Source organism: Erinaceus europaeus, chromosome 20 (genome assembly GCF_950295315.1).
Source record: "Erinaceus europaeus chromosome 20, mEriEur2.1, whole genome shotgun sequence".
Lineage (NCBI taxonomy): Eukaryota > Metazoa > Chordata > Mammalia > Eulipotyphla > Erinaceidae > Erinaceus > Erinaceus europaeus.
This window is the reverse complement of record NC_080181.1, coordinates 28,742,788-28,760,832: the sequence shown is the minus strand read 5'-3', so window position 1 is coordinate 28,760,832 and position 18,045 is coordinate 28,742,788. Positions and strand designations below refer to the sequence as shown.

Genomic DNA, 18,045 nt, shown 5'->3' with positions numbered 1-18,045 from the left:
TTTTCTTTTCTGATCTTGTTTTTCAACTTCTGCTGAGAGTGAGATCATCCCATATTCATCCTTCTGTTTCTGACTTATTTCACTCAACATGATTTTTTCAAGGTCCATCCAAGATCGGCTGAAAACAGTGAAGTCACCATTTTTTACAGCTGAGTAGTATTCCGTTGTATATATAGACCACAACTTGCTCAGCCACTCATCTGTTGTTGGACACCTGGGTTGATTCCAGGTTTTGGCTATTACAAATTGTGGAGCAGTGGATTTGTAGTGCAGGCACCAAGCCCTGGCTATAACCCTGGAGGCAAAAAAAAAGGGGGGGGGCTTTATAGAGGTTGGGCTATAGCACAACAGGTTAAGCGCACATGGCACGAAGTGCACGGACTGGCATAGGGATCCCGGTTTGAGCCCCCAGCTCCCCACCTGCTGGGGGGTTCGTTTCACAGCTAGTGAAGTAGGTCTGCAGGTGTCTATCTTTCTCTCTCCCCCTCTGTGTTCCCCTCCTCTTGATTTCTCTCTGTCCTACCCAACAATAGCAATAACAGCAACAAACTACAGTAACACAACAACAACAAAATGGAAAAAATGGCCTCCACAAGCAGTGGATTTATAGTGCAGGCACCGAACCCCAATGATAGCCCTGGAGGCAAAAAAAAAAAGTTATATACTTTGGTCCTTTGCCATTTTTACATAGGTTAATGTTCAGATTACCAATGGAAGACTCTTCAAGCTGACTGACTTTTTCCCAGACCTACTCATTTTTGATTTTTAATTTGATTTCTGGTAAGAGGCTTCAGGTTCATCTTGTACCTTTCCTGCTCATGCATGCACTTCACCACTTCTGCAAGGCATCCCAGAGTCACGTTCATGAGAAATGGTTTTTTGTCATGAGAAACAGTTTTTCAAGACAATCATTCAAGCACACACACATACACACACACACACACACACACACACACTCACAAAGTTCCAGGAGTCCGGTGGTAGTACAGCAGGTTAAGCACACGTGGTGCAAGGATCCCGGTTCGAGTCCCCAGCTCCCCACCTGCAGGGGAGTCGCTTCACAGGCAGTGAAGCAGATCTGTAGGTGTCTGTCTTTCTCTCCTCCTCTCTGTCTCCCCCTCCTCTCTCCATTTCTCTCTGTCCTATTCAACACGACATCAATAACAACAATAACTACAACAACAATGAACAAGGGAAAATAAATATTAAAAAAATTTTTTTAAATGTTCCTTACCATTGTATTGGTCACTGTGTTTGGAGCTTTGTGTAGACAGAGTTATGTATGAGCTACTTCTTTAGGGAGTTGTTGAGGATGGAATCTAGGGTCTCATATTCAAAGTGTTTTCTTTGCCACTGTTCTATATCTCTAGCTCTAACCTAAGTACTTTTAAAAAATTTTAAATTGTCTTTACTTATTTATTTGATAGAGAACCAGAAATCAAGAGGGAAGATGGAGATAAAGAGACAGAGAGACACCTGCAGTCCTACTTCACCACTCATGAAGCTTCCCCCTGCAGGTGGGGACGTGGGCCTTGAACCTGGGTCCTTGCTCATTGTAACATATACATGCAACCAGGTGTGCCACCATCCGGCCCCAGCTAAGCACTTTTTTAAAAATTTAATTATTTATTTAAGAAAGGATTAATTAACAAAACCATAGGGTAGGAGGGGTACAACTCCACACAATTCCCACCACCCAATCTCCATATCCCACCCCCTCCCCTGATAGCTTTCCCATTCTCTATCCCTCTGGGAGCATGGACCCAGCCAGGGTCGTTGTGGGTTGCAGAAGGTGGAAGGTCTGGCTTCTGTAATTGCTTCCCCGCTGAACATGGGCGTTGACCGGTCGGTCCATACTCCCAGTCTGCCTCTCTCTTTCCCTAGTAGGGTGGGTCTCTGGGGAAGCGGAGCTCTAGGACACATTGGTGGGGTCATCAGTGCAGGGAAGTCTGGTTGGCATCCTGCTGGCCTCTGGAACCTGGTGGCTGAAAAGAGAGTTAACATACAAAGCCAAACAAATTGTTGAACAATTATGGACCTAAAGGCTGGAATAGTGCAGATGAAGTGTTGGGGGCTACTCACTGTAAACTCTTGTGTACTTCTGCTTTCAGGTATATATTTTTGCCCTAGTTTATGGATACGTGTGAACATAAGCTCTATCTCAGGGGACCTGGTCTGTATCTAGGTTTTGGGACTTTTTAGGAAGTGAACCACTTGGAATGGGATTAGAGAATACTATGAAAGGAAAGGTCTCACCCGAGTAATGAAGCTGAAGGGTTGTCATTCCACACCTGATGTCTCTGGACACAGTCTAAAGTGAAGCATGCTGGGGTGGCACTTGTTGCATTGACTAGGTTGCAATTGGTGGGTGCAATTTGATATGTATTGAGAGAAGCATGCAGGAAAGTGGGCCCCATCCTAAGGTTCCAGGACGGGGGGAAATATAGGCTCTATAGTGGAAATGTGAGGTTCCTGCTGTCTTAGGGTTCAAGAAGACAATGGTTAGTTATTGTTATCATCACATTATTTGGTAATTGGGTTAACTTTGAAAAGTCCCTTTGTTAGGGTTTGCTGTATAATACCCAGTATCTTGTATATAGCTGTGCCACTGGTTGCTTCTGTTCTACCTGGTCTAGGCTTTTGAGAGAGTCCGCATATCAAAGACTCAGCCTATGTATTAAAAGGACTCAGTCTGTGTTTTAAAAAGTTTAAGACATACAATCAATTTTCCCCTCTCATATTAATTAGTGATTTACATGACTACACTTTAATAGGAGTGTACATAAACACCATTCTAACCACCAAAAGACTGTGTCCCTTTTCACCCCCCCCCACCCCTGACTCCCTCATCCCCCCCACCCAGCCGTCCCACCCCGCTGCCCCCCCCTCACCCCGCTGCCCAGGAAACCGAATGTCTACCCTCCCCCTCACCACAGGGTTTTTACTTTGGTGCCCTACTCTTGATTTAGTCAGATCCTGCTTTTAGTTTCCCTTTCTGTTCTTCTTTTTCAACTTCTGTTGATGAGTGGGATCATCCCATACTCATCTTTATCCTCCTGATTTAGCTCACTTAACATAATTCCTTCTAGCTCCATCATAATGGTAGCTCTGGTTTAACTTTAGGATCATAGGAAAGTGATTAGGACTAAGTGAAGTGATTTTTTGTTTGTTTGTTTTATTTTGTTTTTGTTTTGCCATAGCACTGCTCAGCTCTGGTACAGGAGATTGAACCTGGAACATGAGAGTTTCTGTGCATAACCATTATGCTATCTACCCCCAAGGGAAATGATTTTATCGTCTATCTGCATTTTCTTTTTCCCACACTGAGAATTTTTGTTCTCATGCTACTTTTTTTTTTTTCTTCTTAACCTTACCTTCTTTATTAGATAAAGGCAATAGGTATGATTTTCTTGTTAGACTTCAGGGAATGCAATACTCTTTTTTTTTTAATTTTAATTTTTTTAAAAAACATTTTATTTATTTATTTATTTATTTATTTATTGGGTAGAGAAAGTCAGAAATCGAGAGGGAAGGGAGGGATAGAGAGGGTGAGAGACAGAGAGACACCTGCAGCACGGCTTCACCACTTGCAAAGCTTTCCCCCTGCAGGTGGGAACTAGGGGCTCGAACTTAGGTCCTTGTGCACTGTAACACGCGCTTAACCAGGCGCGCCACCACCCAGCCCCTTATTTATTTATTTTTGAGAGAGATGCAGAGAGAAAACGACACAGTGAGAAACACCAGAGCCCTGCTCAGCTCTGGCTTATGTGGTGTGTGTGTGTGTGTGTGGGGGGGGGGATTGTACCTGGGACTTGGGAGCCTCAGGCATGAGAGTTTCTTTGCATAACCATTATGCTATCTACCCACCCAGGAATGTAATACTCTTAATGGAGTTCTGGTTGACTTGTTCACAAACAAAAGAAAAATACTCTAGCTAATTTAAGCAGAAAAGGGTGTGGGGAAGATTACTAAACAATTGTTAGGAAGTACACAGGTTCTCTGGGGGTGGGGGTAGGGGTGGGGCTGGGTAGTGAGGCCAAAGGAGAGGAGAGAGAAGCAGCAGAAGACCAGATACAGCACCAGGCAGAGTGTGCATTATGGTGTATGAGGTGGGGGTTTGGTTCCCAGTATTATGGGGGTACAGTTAGGGTCCCATGGATGGTGGAGCATCATTATAGTGTCTCTCCCTCTCTCTTGCTTTAAAAAATAGAAAAGTGGGCCTGGGAAGCCACTTAGCAGTGTTATGCAAGTCTAAGACCCTAGGTTCATTAAAAAGGGGGGGGCATGGCGGCCAGGTGGTGGCGTACCTGGTTAAGCACACACATTATAGTGTGCAAGGTCCCAGGTTCAAGCCCCTGGTCCCCACCTGCAGGCGGGAAACTTCACAAGCGGTGAAGTGCAGGTGTCTCTCTGTCTTGCTCTCTAGATTTCTGGCTATCTCTATCCAATAAATAAATAAATATAGTAAAAAATTTAAAAAAAAAAGGGGGGGGCAGGCGGTGGCGCACCGGTTAAGTGCACACACTACAGTGTGCAAGGATCTGGGTTCAAGCCCCTGGTCCCCACCTGCAGGAGGCAAGCTTCACAAATGGTGAAGCAGGACTGCAGGTGTCTCTCTGTCTCTTTCCCTCTCTACTTCCCCCTCCCCTCTCAATTTCTCTCTGTCTCTAATAATAAATAAATAAAGGATTTAAAAAAAAAAAGGAAGAAAAGGACTCAGCACAACACAAGGAAACTGGGGAGCCCCTACTGCTGCAGGTACAGAGAGACTCCATTACAGCTCCATTCTTGGGGTGCCACCAACCCCAGACACTGGTGATTTGACCACCACTGCCTCAGGGCCATCCCCTCAGCTCTGAGGGCAGCCTGTGGCTCTGCTCTGTTCCTTTTTGACTGTCTCAGCACTTCAGTACTTCCCTTTAGAAGTTCTCTTTTGACTAAATTGTCTCGTGGGTGATCACCCATCTCCGTGCCCCTCCTTCAAGCCAGTGGAGGGACTCAGTTGCTGCCTTGGTGAGTGAGGGACATCCCAGAGAAAGAAGGCAACACTCCCAGCACAGGAGTGCTGGCGAAAAAATGCAAATGTAGTGGCTTGGACAGGTTTCTGGGAAATGGCTTCTGGCACCCTGGACTATTTATTATTCATCATGTAGCGTGTTTTTCTCTGACCTGCCTATGACATTAGCACAAGCACAGTCACTCCTTTCCCCCTCTGATCTGTGCCAGCCAGAGTAGGAGCACAGCAGCGCCCAAAAGGCGGCATACCCGGTTGAGTTCACATGCACAATGACCTGGGTTCAAGCCTCTGGTCCCCAGCTGTAGGGGGGAGTCCTCACATGCGGTGAAGCAGGTCTGCAGGAGAGTCTCTGTCTCTCTCCCTCTCTGTCTTCCTCCTAATTCCTGTGTGTCTTATCAAATAAAAGAAAAGTTAAAGTTAAATAAAAAACAGAATAGGAATACAGCATTGCAGAGGGTCTACATGCTTTGTTTTTTGTTTTTTTTTTGTATTTTTTATTTTTTTACCAGAGCACTGCCCAGCTCTGGCTTATGGTAGTGTGGGGACTTCGGAGTCTTTTTTTTTTTTTTCCCCCCCTCCAGGGTTATTGCTGGGCTCGGTGCCTGTACCATGAATCCATCGTTCCTGGAGGACATTTTCCCCCCTTTTTGTTGTAGCCTCGTTGTGGTTATTATTATTATTGTCATTGTTGATATTGTTTGTTGTTGGACAGGACAGAGAGAAATGGAGAGAGGAGGGGAAGACAGAGAAGGGGAGAGAAAGACAGACACCTGCAGACCTGCTTCACTACCTGCAAAGCGACTCCCATGCAGGTGGGGAGCCGGGGGCTCCAACCGGGATCCTTACGCTGGTGCTTTGCGCCACGTGCGCTTAACCCACTAAGCCACCGCCCGACCCCCGTCTTTTACTTTTTTTAATTTAGGACTCAAATTCAGGTCCTCTCACATGGGCAAGTGTGTTCTCTGCCAAGTGAATCATTTCTTTCTTTTTATTTATTTATTTTTTTAATATTTATTTTCCCTTTTGTTGCCCTTGTTGTTTTTCACTGTTGTTGTAGTTATTATTGTTGTTGTTGATGATGTCATTGTTGTTAGATAGAATAGAGAGAAATGGAGAGAGGAGGGGAAGACAGAGAGGGGAAGAGAAAGATAGACACCTGGTGAAGCTGAAGCGACTCCCCTGCGGGTGGGGAGCTGGGGGCTTGAACCGACATCCTTAGCTGGTCCTTGCGGTTTCTCCACCTGCGCTTAACCCACTGCGCTACTGCCCGACTCCCCAAGTGAATCATTTATATTTCCCCAAATTTTCTTTTTTAAGATCTATTTTATTTCAAAAATGATTTAGTGGTCCCTGAAGTGGTACAGGGGTAGCACGAGGTCCATGGTCTCATCTATGGGCCACTGCCTGAGACACTAACAAACTATCTTAAAATAACCAAGTAGCTGCTGCCTAAGAGTTGGCACAGTGGATATGTGCTGGGCCTCACATGTGCCAAATTGGTGCTCTTTCTTTCTTTTTTAAAGATTTTATTTATTTATGAGAAAGATAGGAGGAGAGAGAAAGAACCAGACATCACTCTGGCACATGTGCTGCTGGGGATCAAACCTGGGACCTCATGCTTGAGAGTCCAAAGCTTTATCACTGTGCCACTTTCTGGACCATGGTGCTCTTTCTTATTAATTAATACATATTTAAAAATATTTATTTATTTTAATAAGAGACGAGAGAGAGAGAGAGAGAGAGAGAGAGAATGAGAATTATCAGAGTACTGCTTAGCTCTGGCTTATGGTGGTATGGGGAAATTGAACCTGGGGCTTTAGAGCCTCAGGTATGAAAGTTGTTTTTATTTTTACTTACTTTTTATTTTTTTTTCATAATCATTATGCTGTCTCCTCAACCCCAATAACTAGATCTTTAAAAAATGCTAATGAGGGCTGAGCATTGGCATACCTGGTTAAGCACACATAGTACTAAGTGCAAGGATCCACACAAGAATCTGGGATTGAGGGAGTCGGGCGGTAGTGCAGTGGGTTAAGCGCCCATGGCACAAAGCACAAGGACCAGCATAAGGATCCCGGTTCAAGTCCCAGGCTTCCCACCTGCAGGGGAGTCACTTCACAGGTGGTGAAGCAGGTCTGTAGGTGTCTTTCTCTCCCCGTCTCTGTCTTCCCCTCCTCTCTCCATTTCTTTCTGTCCCATCCAACAATGATGACAGCAATAACAACAACAATAATAACAACGATGATAAACAATAAGGGCAACAAAAGGGAAAAAAATCAAATAAAATTAAAAAATCAAGAATCTGGCATCGAGTTCCCAGCTCCCCACCTGCAAGAGGGGAACACTTCATACGAGGTGGAGCAGGGCTGCAGGTGTTCTCTCTCCCTCTCTCAGTTTCTCTTTCACCTGTCCAATAAAACAGAAAAAAAAATGGCTACTAGGAGCAGTGGATTCGTAGTGCCTGAGCCCCAGCAATAACCCTGGAAACAAACAAACAAACAAACAAACAAAGATCTGGTGAAATATGTCTCACTTGGCACTGCTTTGCCATGTGCATGACCCAGGTCTTTAGTGTTGTGGCTTCTTTTTCTTTCTCTCTGCCTCTGCCTCTCTGTTGCTAACAGAAAAGTAAAATAACTAGGTATGTTTAAAAAGATTTGGGGGCACATGGCACAAAGCGGAAGGACCAGCATAAGGGTCCCGGTTCGAGGCCCCGGCTCCCCACCTGCAGGGGAGTCGCTTTACAAGCGGTGAAGCAGGTCTGCAGGTGTCTATCTTTCTCTCCTCCTCTCTGTCTTCCCCTCCTCTCTCCATTTCTCTCTGTCCTATCCAACAACGACGACATCAATAACAACAATAAAAACAACAAGGGCAACAAAAGGGCATAAATAAATAAATACATATTTAAAAAAAGATTTGGGGGAACACAGCTCTCCATGCTTTCTGAGTGACTTAGCACTTAAGTGATGTGCTTCCAAAGGGGCGGGGCAAGTGGAGGGTAATAGGGTCCCAGTGAGAAATTCACCATGGCAGGGGACCAGGCCTGCACCAAGTGACAAGTCAGGGCAGCGGGCTGTCTTTCCCAAAACACATGACCCCAGGGTCTTTACCATCAGAAAAAAAAAAAAATCAGTCAAGTCCCAAAACAGCAACAGCCTACAAAAACACCTGAATCTACTTTTTTTTTTTTTTTTCCTCCAGGGTTATTGCTGGGGCTCAGTGCCTACACATGAATCCACTACTCCTGGAGGCTACTTTCCCCCCTTTGTTGCCCTTGTTCGTCATTGTTGTTGCTATTATTCTTGTTGTCCTTGTTGCTGGATAGACAGAGAGAAGTCGAGGGAGAAGGGGAAGACAGACAGAGAAAGATAGACACCTGCAGACCTGCTTCACTGCCTGTGAAGCGACTCCCCTGCAGGCGTGGAGCTGGGGCTTGAGCACGTAGCCTTACTCGGATCCTTGTTTTTCACATCATGTGTGCTTAACCCGCTATGCTACTGCCCACCATCCCCCCACACCTGTACTCTTCCCACTGTTATAGTCATCCAGAACAAAGAAGTCAGGGAAACTGCCATAGTCCAGAGGAGACTATAGAGACACACGGTGCAGAATGTGGTATCTTACGATCTTAAGTGGGCAGTGGCACACTTTACTCCCTCCCCACCCCCCCAGAGCACTACATAGTTCTGGTTAATGGTGGTATGGGGGGTTGGACCTGGGACTTTGGAGCCTCAGGCATGAAAGTCTTTTTTATGCTATCACCCACACCCAAAATACTTTTTTAAAAAAATATATTTATTTAAATTTATTTTCCCTTTTGTTGCCCTTGTTGTTTTTCAGTGTTGTTGTAGTTATTGATGTCGTCATTTTGGATAGGACAGAGAGAAATGGAGAGAGGAGGGGAAGACAGAGAGGGGGAGAGAAAGACAGACACCTGCAAGACCTGCTTCACCACCTGTGAAGCAAACCCCCTGCAGTTGGGGAGCCGGGATCCTTACGCTGGTCCTTGAGCTTTGCGCCACCTGCACTTAACCTGCTGCACTACTGCCAGACTCCCCTGAAATACTTTCAAAATTTTATTCTTTCTTTTATTCTATTGGATAGAGACAAGATAGAGAAAGAGACATCTCCAGCGTTGCTTCACCACTAGTGAAGCTTCCCCGCCTGCATGCGGGGACCAGAGTCCTTGTGAAAGGTGACATGTACTCAAGCAAGTGTGCCACTGCCTGTCCCCACTCCATTTCTTTAAGCATGTATTTGTGCCACTGCCTGTCCCCCACTCCATTTCTTTAAGCATGTATTTGTGCCACTGCCTGTCCCCCACTCCATTTCTTTAAGCATGTATTTGTGCCACTGCCTGTCCCCCACTCCATTTCTTTAAGCATGTATTTGTGCCACTGCCTGTCCCCCACTCCATTTCTTTAAGCATGTATTTGTGCCACTGCCTGTCCCCCCACTCCATTTCTTTAAGCATGTATTTGTGCCACTGCCTGCCCCCCACTCCATTTCTTTAAGCATGTATTTGTGCCACTGCCTGTCCCCCACTCCATTTCTTTAAGCATGTATTTGTGCCACTGCCTGCCCCCCACTCCATTTCTTTAAGCATGTATTTGTGCCACTGCCTGTCCCCACTCCATTTCTTTAAGCATGTATTTGTGCCACTGCCTGTCCCCCCACTCCATTTCTTTAAGCATGTATTTGTGCCACTGCCTGTCCCCACTCCATTTCTTTAAGCATGTATTTGTGCCACTGCCTGTCCCCCACTCCATTTCTTTAAGCATGTATTTGTGCCACTGCCTGCCCCCCACTCCATTTCTTTAAGCATGTATTTGTGCCACTGCCTGCCCCCCACTCCATTTCTTTAAGCATGTATTTGTGCCACTGCCTGTCCCCACTCCATTTCTTTAAGCATGTATTTGTGCCACTGCCTGTCCCCACTCCATTTCTTTAAGCATGTATTTGTGCCACTGCCTGTCCCCACTCCATTTCTTTAAGCATGTATTTTGTTCTACAAGTGATAGAGAGACAGACAGACAGATAAATAGGTCAAAGTAGCATTCTAGCACATGCAGTGCCAGGGATCAAACCCAGGACCTCATGCTTTTGAGTCCAGGACTTTATCCATTGTACCACCTTTCAGGCTACAAAAAAAAAAAAAAAAAAAGGAGAAGTTTTTAAATCAAATTATATCTGCAACCCCAGTTTTTGGCTGCCTGGGCTCCACTCCCCAGTGGAATGCACTGAGCACCTGCAATTGTTAAAAGTGGTTAGAAATCAGTACCCATAAAGGACAGAACATAAGGGTGAGGGAGACAGCAAAATTGTTCTACAAAAGGCTTCCATGCCCAAGGCTCTGAGGTCCCAGGTTCAATGCCCAGCACCAGCAAACCAGAACTAAGCAGTATTCTGATCACTCTCTTTTTATCTTTGTATTTTCCATTAAAATAAATATTAAAAACCAAAAAGGCAGAACATAGCTTCTGCTATCCACAGTCAGAAACAAGAACTCAGTTCTGTTTTTTTTTGGGGGGGCGGGGGGCTCGGGGCTAAGTGACTGCACTATGAATCCACTGCTCCTGAAGACTATTTTTTTCCCTTTATGTTGCCCTTGTTGTTTATCGTTGCTGTGGTTATTGCTGTCATTGGATAGGACAGAGATAAATGGAGAGAGGAGGGGAAGACAGAGAGGGAGAGATAAAGACAGACACCTGCAGACCTGCTTCACCGCCTGTGAAGCAACCCCCCCACAGGTGGGGAGCTGGAGGCTCAAACTGGGATCCCTATGCTGGTCCTTGTGCTTCGTACCCTGTGCACTTAACCCGCTGTGCTACTACCCAGCCCCCAGTTTTGTTTTGTTTTTTGTAAAGACTACATTACTGTTTCTTGACACTACTGTTTCTTATTTCTCAGAAAATAAGCAACAGTAGCACTCTCCACAGACTTCGGCTCTGCTATGAATAGCACATGACTCTGACCTGGTTTACAACTGTGAAATGAGTAAGGAAGCCATAAGGGCCCCTTCTAGTTCCTTCTTTGCATTTTGCCTATGGTCATTGCATCTAGTGAGCAACATAGTGTGTTTAAAGCAGGCCCCAAATCCTAGGGAAGTCCCACATTCCAGTCTGTGTCTCCTAAGAGTATCAGTGTCTGAGCAGCTGAAACCAGAGGTTACTAGGCCACAGGGACTGCCTCAACCTCAGCTACTGTGTTGCGGTGTGTAACCAAGAGCAGGCTGGGGAAGGTGGGAGGCCTTAGCACAGCCAGCTGGGAGCCGTGGGCACCTGAGCTGAAAGCGAGGTGGGCAGGGCCACATTCCTCAGAGGGCAAAGCTGAGTCGCCCAGGTAGAAACCAGGCAGTGAGTAAACGTCTCTGTCTCGATGACTGGACGGGGCCACCAGGGTGCAGAGTGGAGCTGGCACACAGTGAGGTCTGCCTAGCCACCCCTGCTCACCTGCACCTCTTTTCAAAAGCCTATCTGCAGATCTCTATTTGCAGATGAGGGAGACGTGTGGGAGTCTTGTTACCAGGACAGTCATACCTAACCCCACAGGGATTTGGCAAGTACGAATCAAACCGGTGGGCTGGGTGGTGATGCATTCCATTCAGCAGAGTGCACATTACCATGTGCAGGGATCCAGGTTCAAGCCTGTGGTCCCTATCTGCAGGGAGCGAGTGGGAGGGGGAGCTTCATGAAGGGTGAAGCAATGCTGCAGGCTCTCCCTCCCTTTCAATTTATTTTTGTTTAGTTATTATTTATTTTTACCAGAGTACTACTTAGCCCTGGCTCATGGTGGTGTGAGGGACTGAACCTGGGACTGTGGAGCCTCAGGCAAGAGTTTCTTTGCACAACCATTATGCTATCTACCCCTGCCCTCTGCCTCTCAATTTCATATATATATATATATATATATATATATATATATATATATATATATATATATATTTCCCTTTTGTTGCCCTTGTTTTTTATTGTTGTTGTAGTTATTATTATTGTTGTTGTTACTGATGTTGTCGTTGTTGGATAGGACAGAGAAAAATGAAGAGAGGAGGGGAAGACAGGGAGAGAAAGATAGACACCTTTCTATCTAGATAGACCTGCCTCACCACTTGTGAAGTGACTCCCCTGCCGGTGGGGAGCCAGGGGCTCGAACAGGCATCCTTATGCCGGTCCTTGCGCTTTGCGCCACGTGGACTTAACCTGCTGCACTACCGCCCGACTCCCAATTTATTTTTTTAAATTTTTAAATTTTTATTTATTTACTTTCCCTTTTGTTCCCTTGTTGTTTTTATTGTTGTAGTTATTATTGCTGTCATTGTTAGATAGGACAGAGAGAAATGGAGAGAGGAGGGAAAGACAGAGACGGGGAGAGAAAGACACCTGCAGACTTGCTTCACTGCCTGTGAAGGGACTTCCCTGCAGGTGGGGACCTGGGGGCTCGAACAGGGATACTTAAGCTGGTCCTTGCGTCCTTGCGCTTCACTCCATGTGTGCTTAACTCACTGTGCTACCGCCCAACTCCCAATTTCTTATTATGTTTATTTTCCCTTTTGTTGCCCTTAACTTTATTATTGTTTGTTGTTATTGATGTCATCGTTGTCAGATAGGACAGAGAGAAATGGAGAGAGGAGGGGAAGACAGAGAGGGGGAGAGAAAGATAGACACCTGCAGACCTGCTTCACCGCTTGTGAAGCGACTCCCCTGCAGGTGGGGAGCCAGGGGCTCGAACCGGGATCTTTATGCCAGTCCTTGTGCTTTGCGCCACCTGTGCTGAACCCGCTGTGCTACCGCCCGACTCCCTCAATATTTTTATCAAAAAAAAAAAAAGAGCCACTAGGCACCAAGCCCCAGCAGTAACCCCAGTTGCAACAAACCATACACACAATTCCACCAGTCCCAAATGGTCCAGAGGCCCATCTTTAACAGGTATGCTCATAATGAACCAAAGTCCCTATGGTTGACCAGTTGGTTGACCAGATGGGACTTGGTGGTCTGGAACCGATTCAGGCATGGTCCTCAGGGCTGCCATGAATAGGTCTCAGTCTCTCCCCCTATCAGTTAGGAGACCCCAGCTTTCTGCAACCTAAAGACATTCACACTACAAAGGGGAAGGCATCTAAGTGAGTCCTGCATGTAAAACTGCTAATGGATAGCAGGCAGTAAAATAAACAAGGGGGCAGGGGATGGCACTCATTGCAATGTACAAGGACCTGGGTTCAAGCCCAATTCCCACTTGCAAAAGGAAAGCTTCACAAGGGGGTGAAGCAGTGCTGCAGAACCCTTCTCTCTTGATCTTTCTATTATTTAATATGGAAATCTTTTTTTCCCCCATCTTTTATGTGGCCTTCTTCAGGAAGTAAAAAAAAAAAAAAAGTGGCCAGGCCAGTGCAGGCAGGAGAGACAGGAGGGGGAAATGCTGATCTTTACAGAGAACCAGCCTGTTCAACTGGTTCCTCCCAAGGTACTTCCTGGCCAGCGGCTCCTAAGGTGGTACACTCCCTTCTCAGTACCCGAGGGGAGGTGCAGGACACAGCCGCACACACGAGCACTCAGCTACACACACGCAGTGTTGACTGTGCTACACTAGAGCGAGGACTCCAAGAGCACCAGCCCTGAATTTACTCCTGTGACTACAGCTCAGAACACTCCTGTCAGAAGTTATTAGGGTAAAACAACATGGGCAACAAAAAGGAAATAAATTAATAATAAAAAAAAGCTATTAGGAGGTTGCCAGGGGGTGGCACACCTGGTTAAGTGCTCACATCACAGTGTGCAAGGACCCAGGTTCAAGTCCCTGGTCCCCACCTGCAGGGGGGGGCAGTGATTCACAACTGGCGAAGCAGGGCTGCAGGTGTCTCCTCTCCATTTCTCTTTTTTAAAAACCCTCTACACATTTCCTTCATACCTTCCTTTTTTTTCCCTTCTTCTATTTTCACCCTATGGTTCTTTCTGCCTTCTCTTCCTTTTTAAATCACACCTACACCTATTACTACTTGAGTGTCCTTTTTTCCCTCTTCTTTCTCAGGGTCCTAATGAAAACTTCCTACTTTGTTTTAACTTTATTATCTTTCTTTATTGGATAGAGACAGCTAGAAATCAAGAAGGAGAGAGAGAGAGAGAGAATGCACTGCTTCACCACTTGCAAAGCTTTCCCCCTTGTAGGTGGGGTCTGGGGGCTTGAACCTGGGCCCTTGTGCATTGTAACATGTGAGCTCAACCAGGTGCACCACCACCTGACCCCCTCCTCTCAATTTCTCTATTCAATAAAAAATAAAAAAATAAAGTTGTCGGTAAACAAAGCCCCTTTAATGAGAAGGCAGCGCCCCCTAGTGGCAGAATAATTAAAGTCAGAACCGAGATTACTGACTTCTCTGAAAATTTAGCCCCAAGTTCCCATGATCAAAAAGAAAATTTACACTAATAAACACTAGAGGTCTAATTACATTTTGCTCAACAGTTCTTTAAAAAGTAGTTATTCGGGAGTCGGGTGGTAGTGCAGTGGTTTAAGCGCAGGTGGTGCGAAGCGCAAGGACCGTGTGTAAAGATCCCGGTTCCAGCTCCCGGCTCCCCACTTGCAGGGGGCTTGCTTCACAAGCGGTGAAGCAGGCCTGGAAGTGTCTATCTTTCTCTTCCCACCTCTGTCTTCCCCATCTCTCTCCATTTCTCTCCGTCCTATCCAACAACAACGACATCAATAACAACAATAACAATTACAACAACAATAAAAAACAAGGGAAAATATAAAAAAAATTTAAAAATTATTTGTGGGAGTCAGGCGGTAGTGCAGTGGGTTAAGCACACGTGGCACAAAGAGCAAAGACCGGCTTAAGGATCCTATTTCCAGCCCCCAGCTCCCCACCTACAGGGAAATTGCTTCACAGGTGGTGAAGCAGGTCTGCAGGTGTCTTTCTCTCCCCGTCTTCCCCTCATCTCTTCGTTTCTGTCCTACCCAACAACGATGACATCAATAACAACAATAACTACAATAAAACAAGGGCAACAAAAGGGAAAATAAATATAAAAAATATTTGTGAAAGGAGATGGAGAGAACCGGTACATCAGTCCGGTACAATGATGCTGGGGATGCATCCAGAGTCTTTATCCACTCTGGCACCTCCTAGGTTTCAGTAAGTTAAGACATCTTGCACTTTCATTCCTACTTAATTTTTACCATCACCAGGGTCATCACTGGGGCTCAGTGCCAGAACTATGAATCCACCACTCCTGAAGGCTGGATCCCACCCACCCCTCATTTTATTTGATAGGACAGAGAGAAATCTAGAGGGGAAAGGGTGATAAAGAGACACCTGCAGAACTGCATCCTCCCCCGCCCCCACCCCCACTCCCCCGCAGGTGAGGAGTAGGAACTCAAACCTGGGTCTTTGCACTTGGTAATGTATGTGCGCTCAACCAGATACACCACTGCCCACCTCCCCCAAATTTATTTTGCTACTGGGCCTTCATACCTTCGTGATTCAGCAGCTTCTGGAGGATTTTGTTTCTTCCCTCCCCCAGAGGAGAGAAGCAGAAAGAGACACCATAGTACCCCCTCCACCACTCAGGAGTACTTCTCCCCTTGGTTTTTTTTGTTTTTCCTCTAGGGTTATTGCTGGGGCTCAGTGCCTGCACCATGAATCCGCTGCTCCTGGAGGCCATTTTTTCCCCTTTTGTTGCCCTTGTTGTTGTAGCCTTGTTGTGGTTATTACTGTTGTTGATGTCATTCGTTGTTGGATAGGACAGAGAGAAATGGAGAGAGGAGGGGAAGACAGAGGTGGGAAAGACAGACACCTGCAGACCTGCTTCACCGCCTATGAACCGACTCCCCTGTAGGTGGGGAGCTGGGGGCTGAAACCGGGATCCTTACACCAGTCCTCGTGCTTTGTGCCACCTGTGCTTAACCCAATGCTCTACTGCCCGACCCCCACTTCTCCCCTTTGTAAGATGAGCCCATGTGATCCTGGGCTCAAGCCTGAGTCCTCACACATAGCAAAATATCTGTTCTTCCAGGTGACCTCTATCCTGACCCCTGACCTCTCTTCCTTTGAATGCAAAATGCAGTGCCAGCCCCAAAGCTTGAATTCCCTTGAACTCCCAGTCTCTGCTCCTCCAGTGAGCAGAGCACAAGTCTAGAGGCAGGCAGATTAAAACCACCGCCCAGGATTCTTACTTAACCAATCAAACACAGAGTCTCAGTGGAAGTTAAAGTATTTATTGATGTGTTTAAACTCTGTACATTCTCCACAGCTCAGGTTAAGGAATTTGTAGGTGAAGTTTATCTGTGCATAGTGGGAAGAGATATGAATCAGGTCAAGGGGAGAAAAGAGAAAAGAACAGTTACAGGGAAATAAAAAAAAAAAAAAGATACACCACAGGTTACCAGAACCTTCAGAATAAAAAAAAAAAAAGGGGGGGGGAGAAAAAGCTGTGAGCATCAACATTAACTATACAAGCATTACAAACTCATATGAGGAAACAAAAAGCTTTCATATCATGTCGTGAAATTTCGAACAGCCCCCCTTCCACCACACGGAAAGCAAACCACCATGTTTCTCCTCTCTCAGGGGCCGCTGACTGCCAACCATCTTCTCTGAGGGAACAGCCAAGAGGCTGGTGACAGGCGTGAGAACGGTGGGGAGAGTGCAGGGTCAGTGCCTTCAGAGGGACGTGTCCAGAGAGGAAAAGAGCACAGTTGGACATTCCTTGGGAGGGAGGTGAGTAGTAAAAAGCTACAGTAGGTCAACAACAGATGGTGGAAGGACGCCCTAGACAAACTACAGGCTGATTTCTGTGGAAGAACTGGATTTTGACGGAAAGCAGTAGTGCTGGCCCTAGTCTGTACATGTCAGGCTGGTTACAAGCAGCGGGAAACACCAGGCTGCCCAGGAGCTGATCCTTCAGAATGACTCTGCGAGGGTGTCTGATGTGCTTCATGGTTAACTAGGGTTTCCCGTTTCACTTTGTTTCTCAGCAACTTTCGCAAAGCTCATTAAACCAGGGAATACTGTATCTTTTTTTTTAACTTAATAAAAAAAAAAAAGAAAAAGAAAAACCAGGACAGTGAGTGAGCCTTAAAGAGTTGATTTACACAATGCGACTTGGACAAATGGCCTGCATATACAGTGTGTCACTGAAAATCCACACTTTCCAGGTGGGAGACAACACACTAGAAATGGGAGTCCCGATTAATTAAAAGTAAACAACAACAACAAAAAAAAACCCAAACAAACAAAAAAAACTACATCCCATCAATATCTGCAATAGATAATTTTTTTCTCATTTAAGTTTTATATATCATATATTGTTATATTAACATTTTTTTCACCCATTTAAAAGAATGGAAATTGTGAATTCTACAGTAGTACTTTAGAGTCTTAATATCCAGCTCTGAATGTAAGATGAAATCCTCTGGAAGTTACTAGTGGTCAGCAGTGGATCCAAAACACTGGATCTCCTCTTTAGCCACCTGCACCATTCAACCCCAGCGGGGAGGAGGGTGCCCCATCAACCAATCTCCCACTTAAATCTGCATCTGCTCCAGGTATTTGTAGGTCGGGTTTTCGTAGCCATGGTTCTGCATCTTGTTCAGGTGACGCTCTTCTGGGGTTAGCATTGGGTCAACCTGGAGGGACAAAGAGTGAGGGTGATTGGGGGCACCATAGGAGACCCGGATGTGGGTCAGACTGGAGCTGTCTGACCTGTCAAGAGGACAGACCAAATAAGAGCTGGTGGCTAGGATGCAGGTGTGGGAGAGAAAAGAGGACTGCCAGGCTTTGGGCTAAAAGCTGGAATCCTAAAAGATTAGCCTATGTTGGGAGAAAAACGGTGAAGTAGATTATCGAGTCATAGTTTCACATCTCAGTGATGAGACTCACTACCTGGGGGAGTGGAGGTGAGTTCTAGGGGACCTTCCCGGCTCTAAAACTCTACAACTTGTGACAGACAAGTCTTACAAACCGAGTATTTCCTCAGTAAAATGATTTGGCCAAGAAAGTCCAGCATCTGATCTGACGGTCTACGGCATGTTGCGTT

The 18,045-nt window shown here is 45.9% G+C and overlaps 1 protein-coding gene across 4 annotated transcripts in view; it reads right to left on the bottom strand.

Annotated features, from left to right (window-relative positions):
- Positions 1-16,209: 16,209 nt before the first annotated feature.
- Positions 16,210-18,045, bottom strand: part of APLP2 (amyloid beta precursor like protein 2) — a 91,079-nt gene continuing 89,243 nt past the window's right edge. For all 4 annotated transcript variants that reach the window (XM_007539563.3, XM_016185003.2, XM_016185007.2 and 1 more), the window contains one exon: positions 16,210-17,635. In XM_007539563.3, coding sequence (XP_007539625.1) covers positions 17,534-17,635 — 102 coding nt within the window. In that variant the 3' untranslated portion in view covers positions 16,210-17,533. The remainder of the gene's footprint in view (positions 17,636-18,045) is intronic.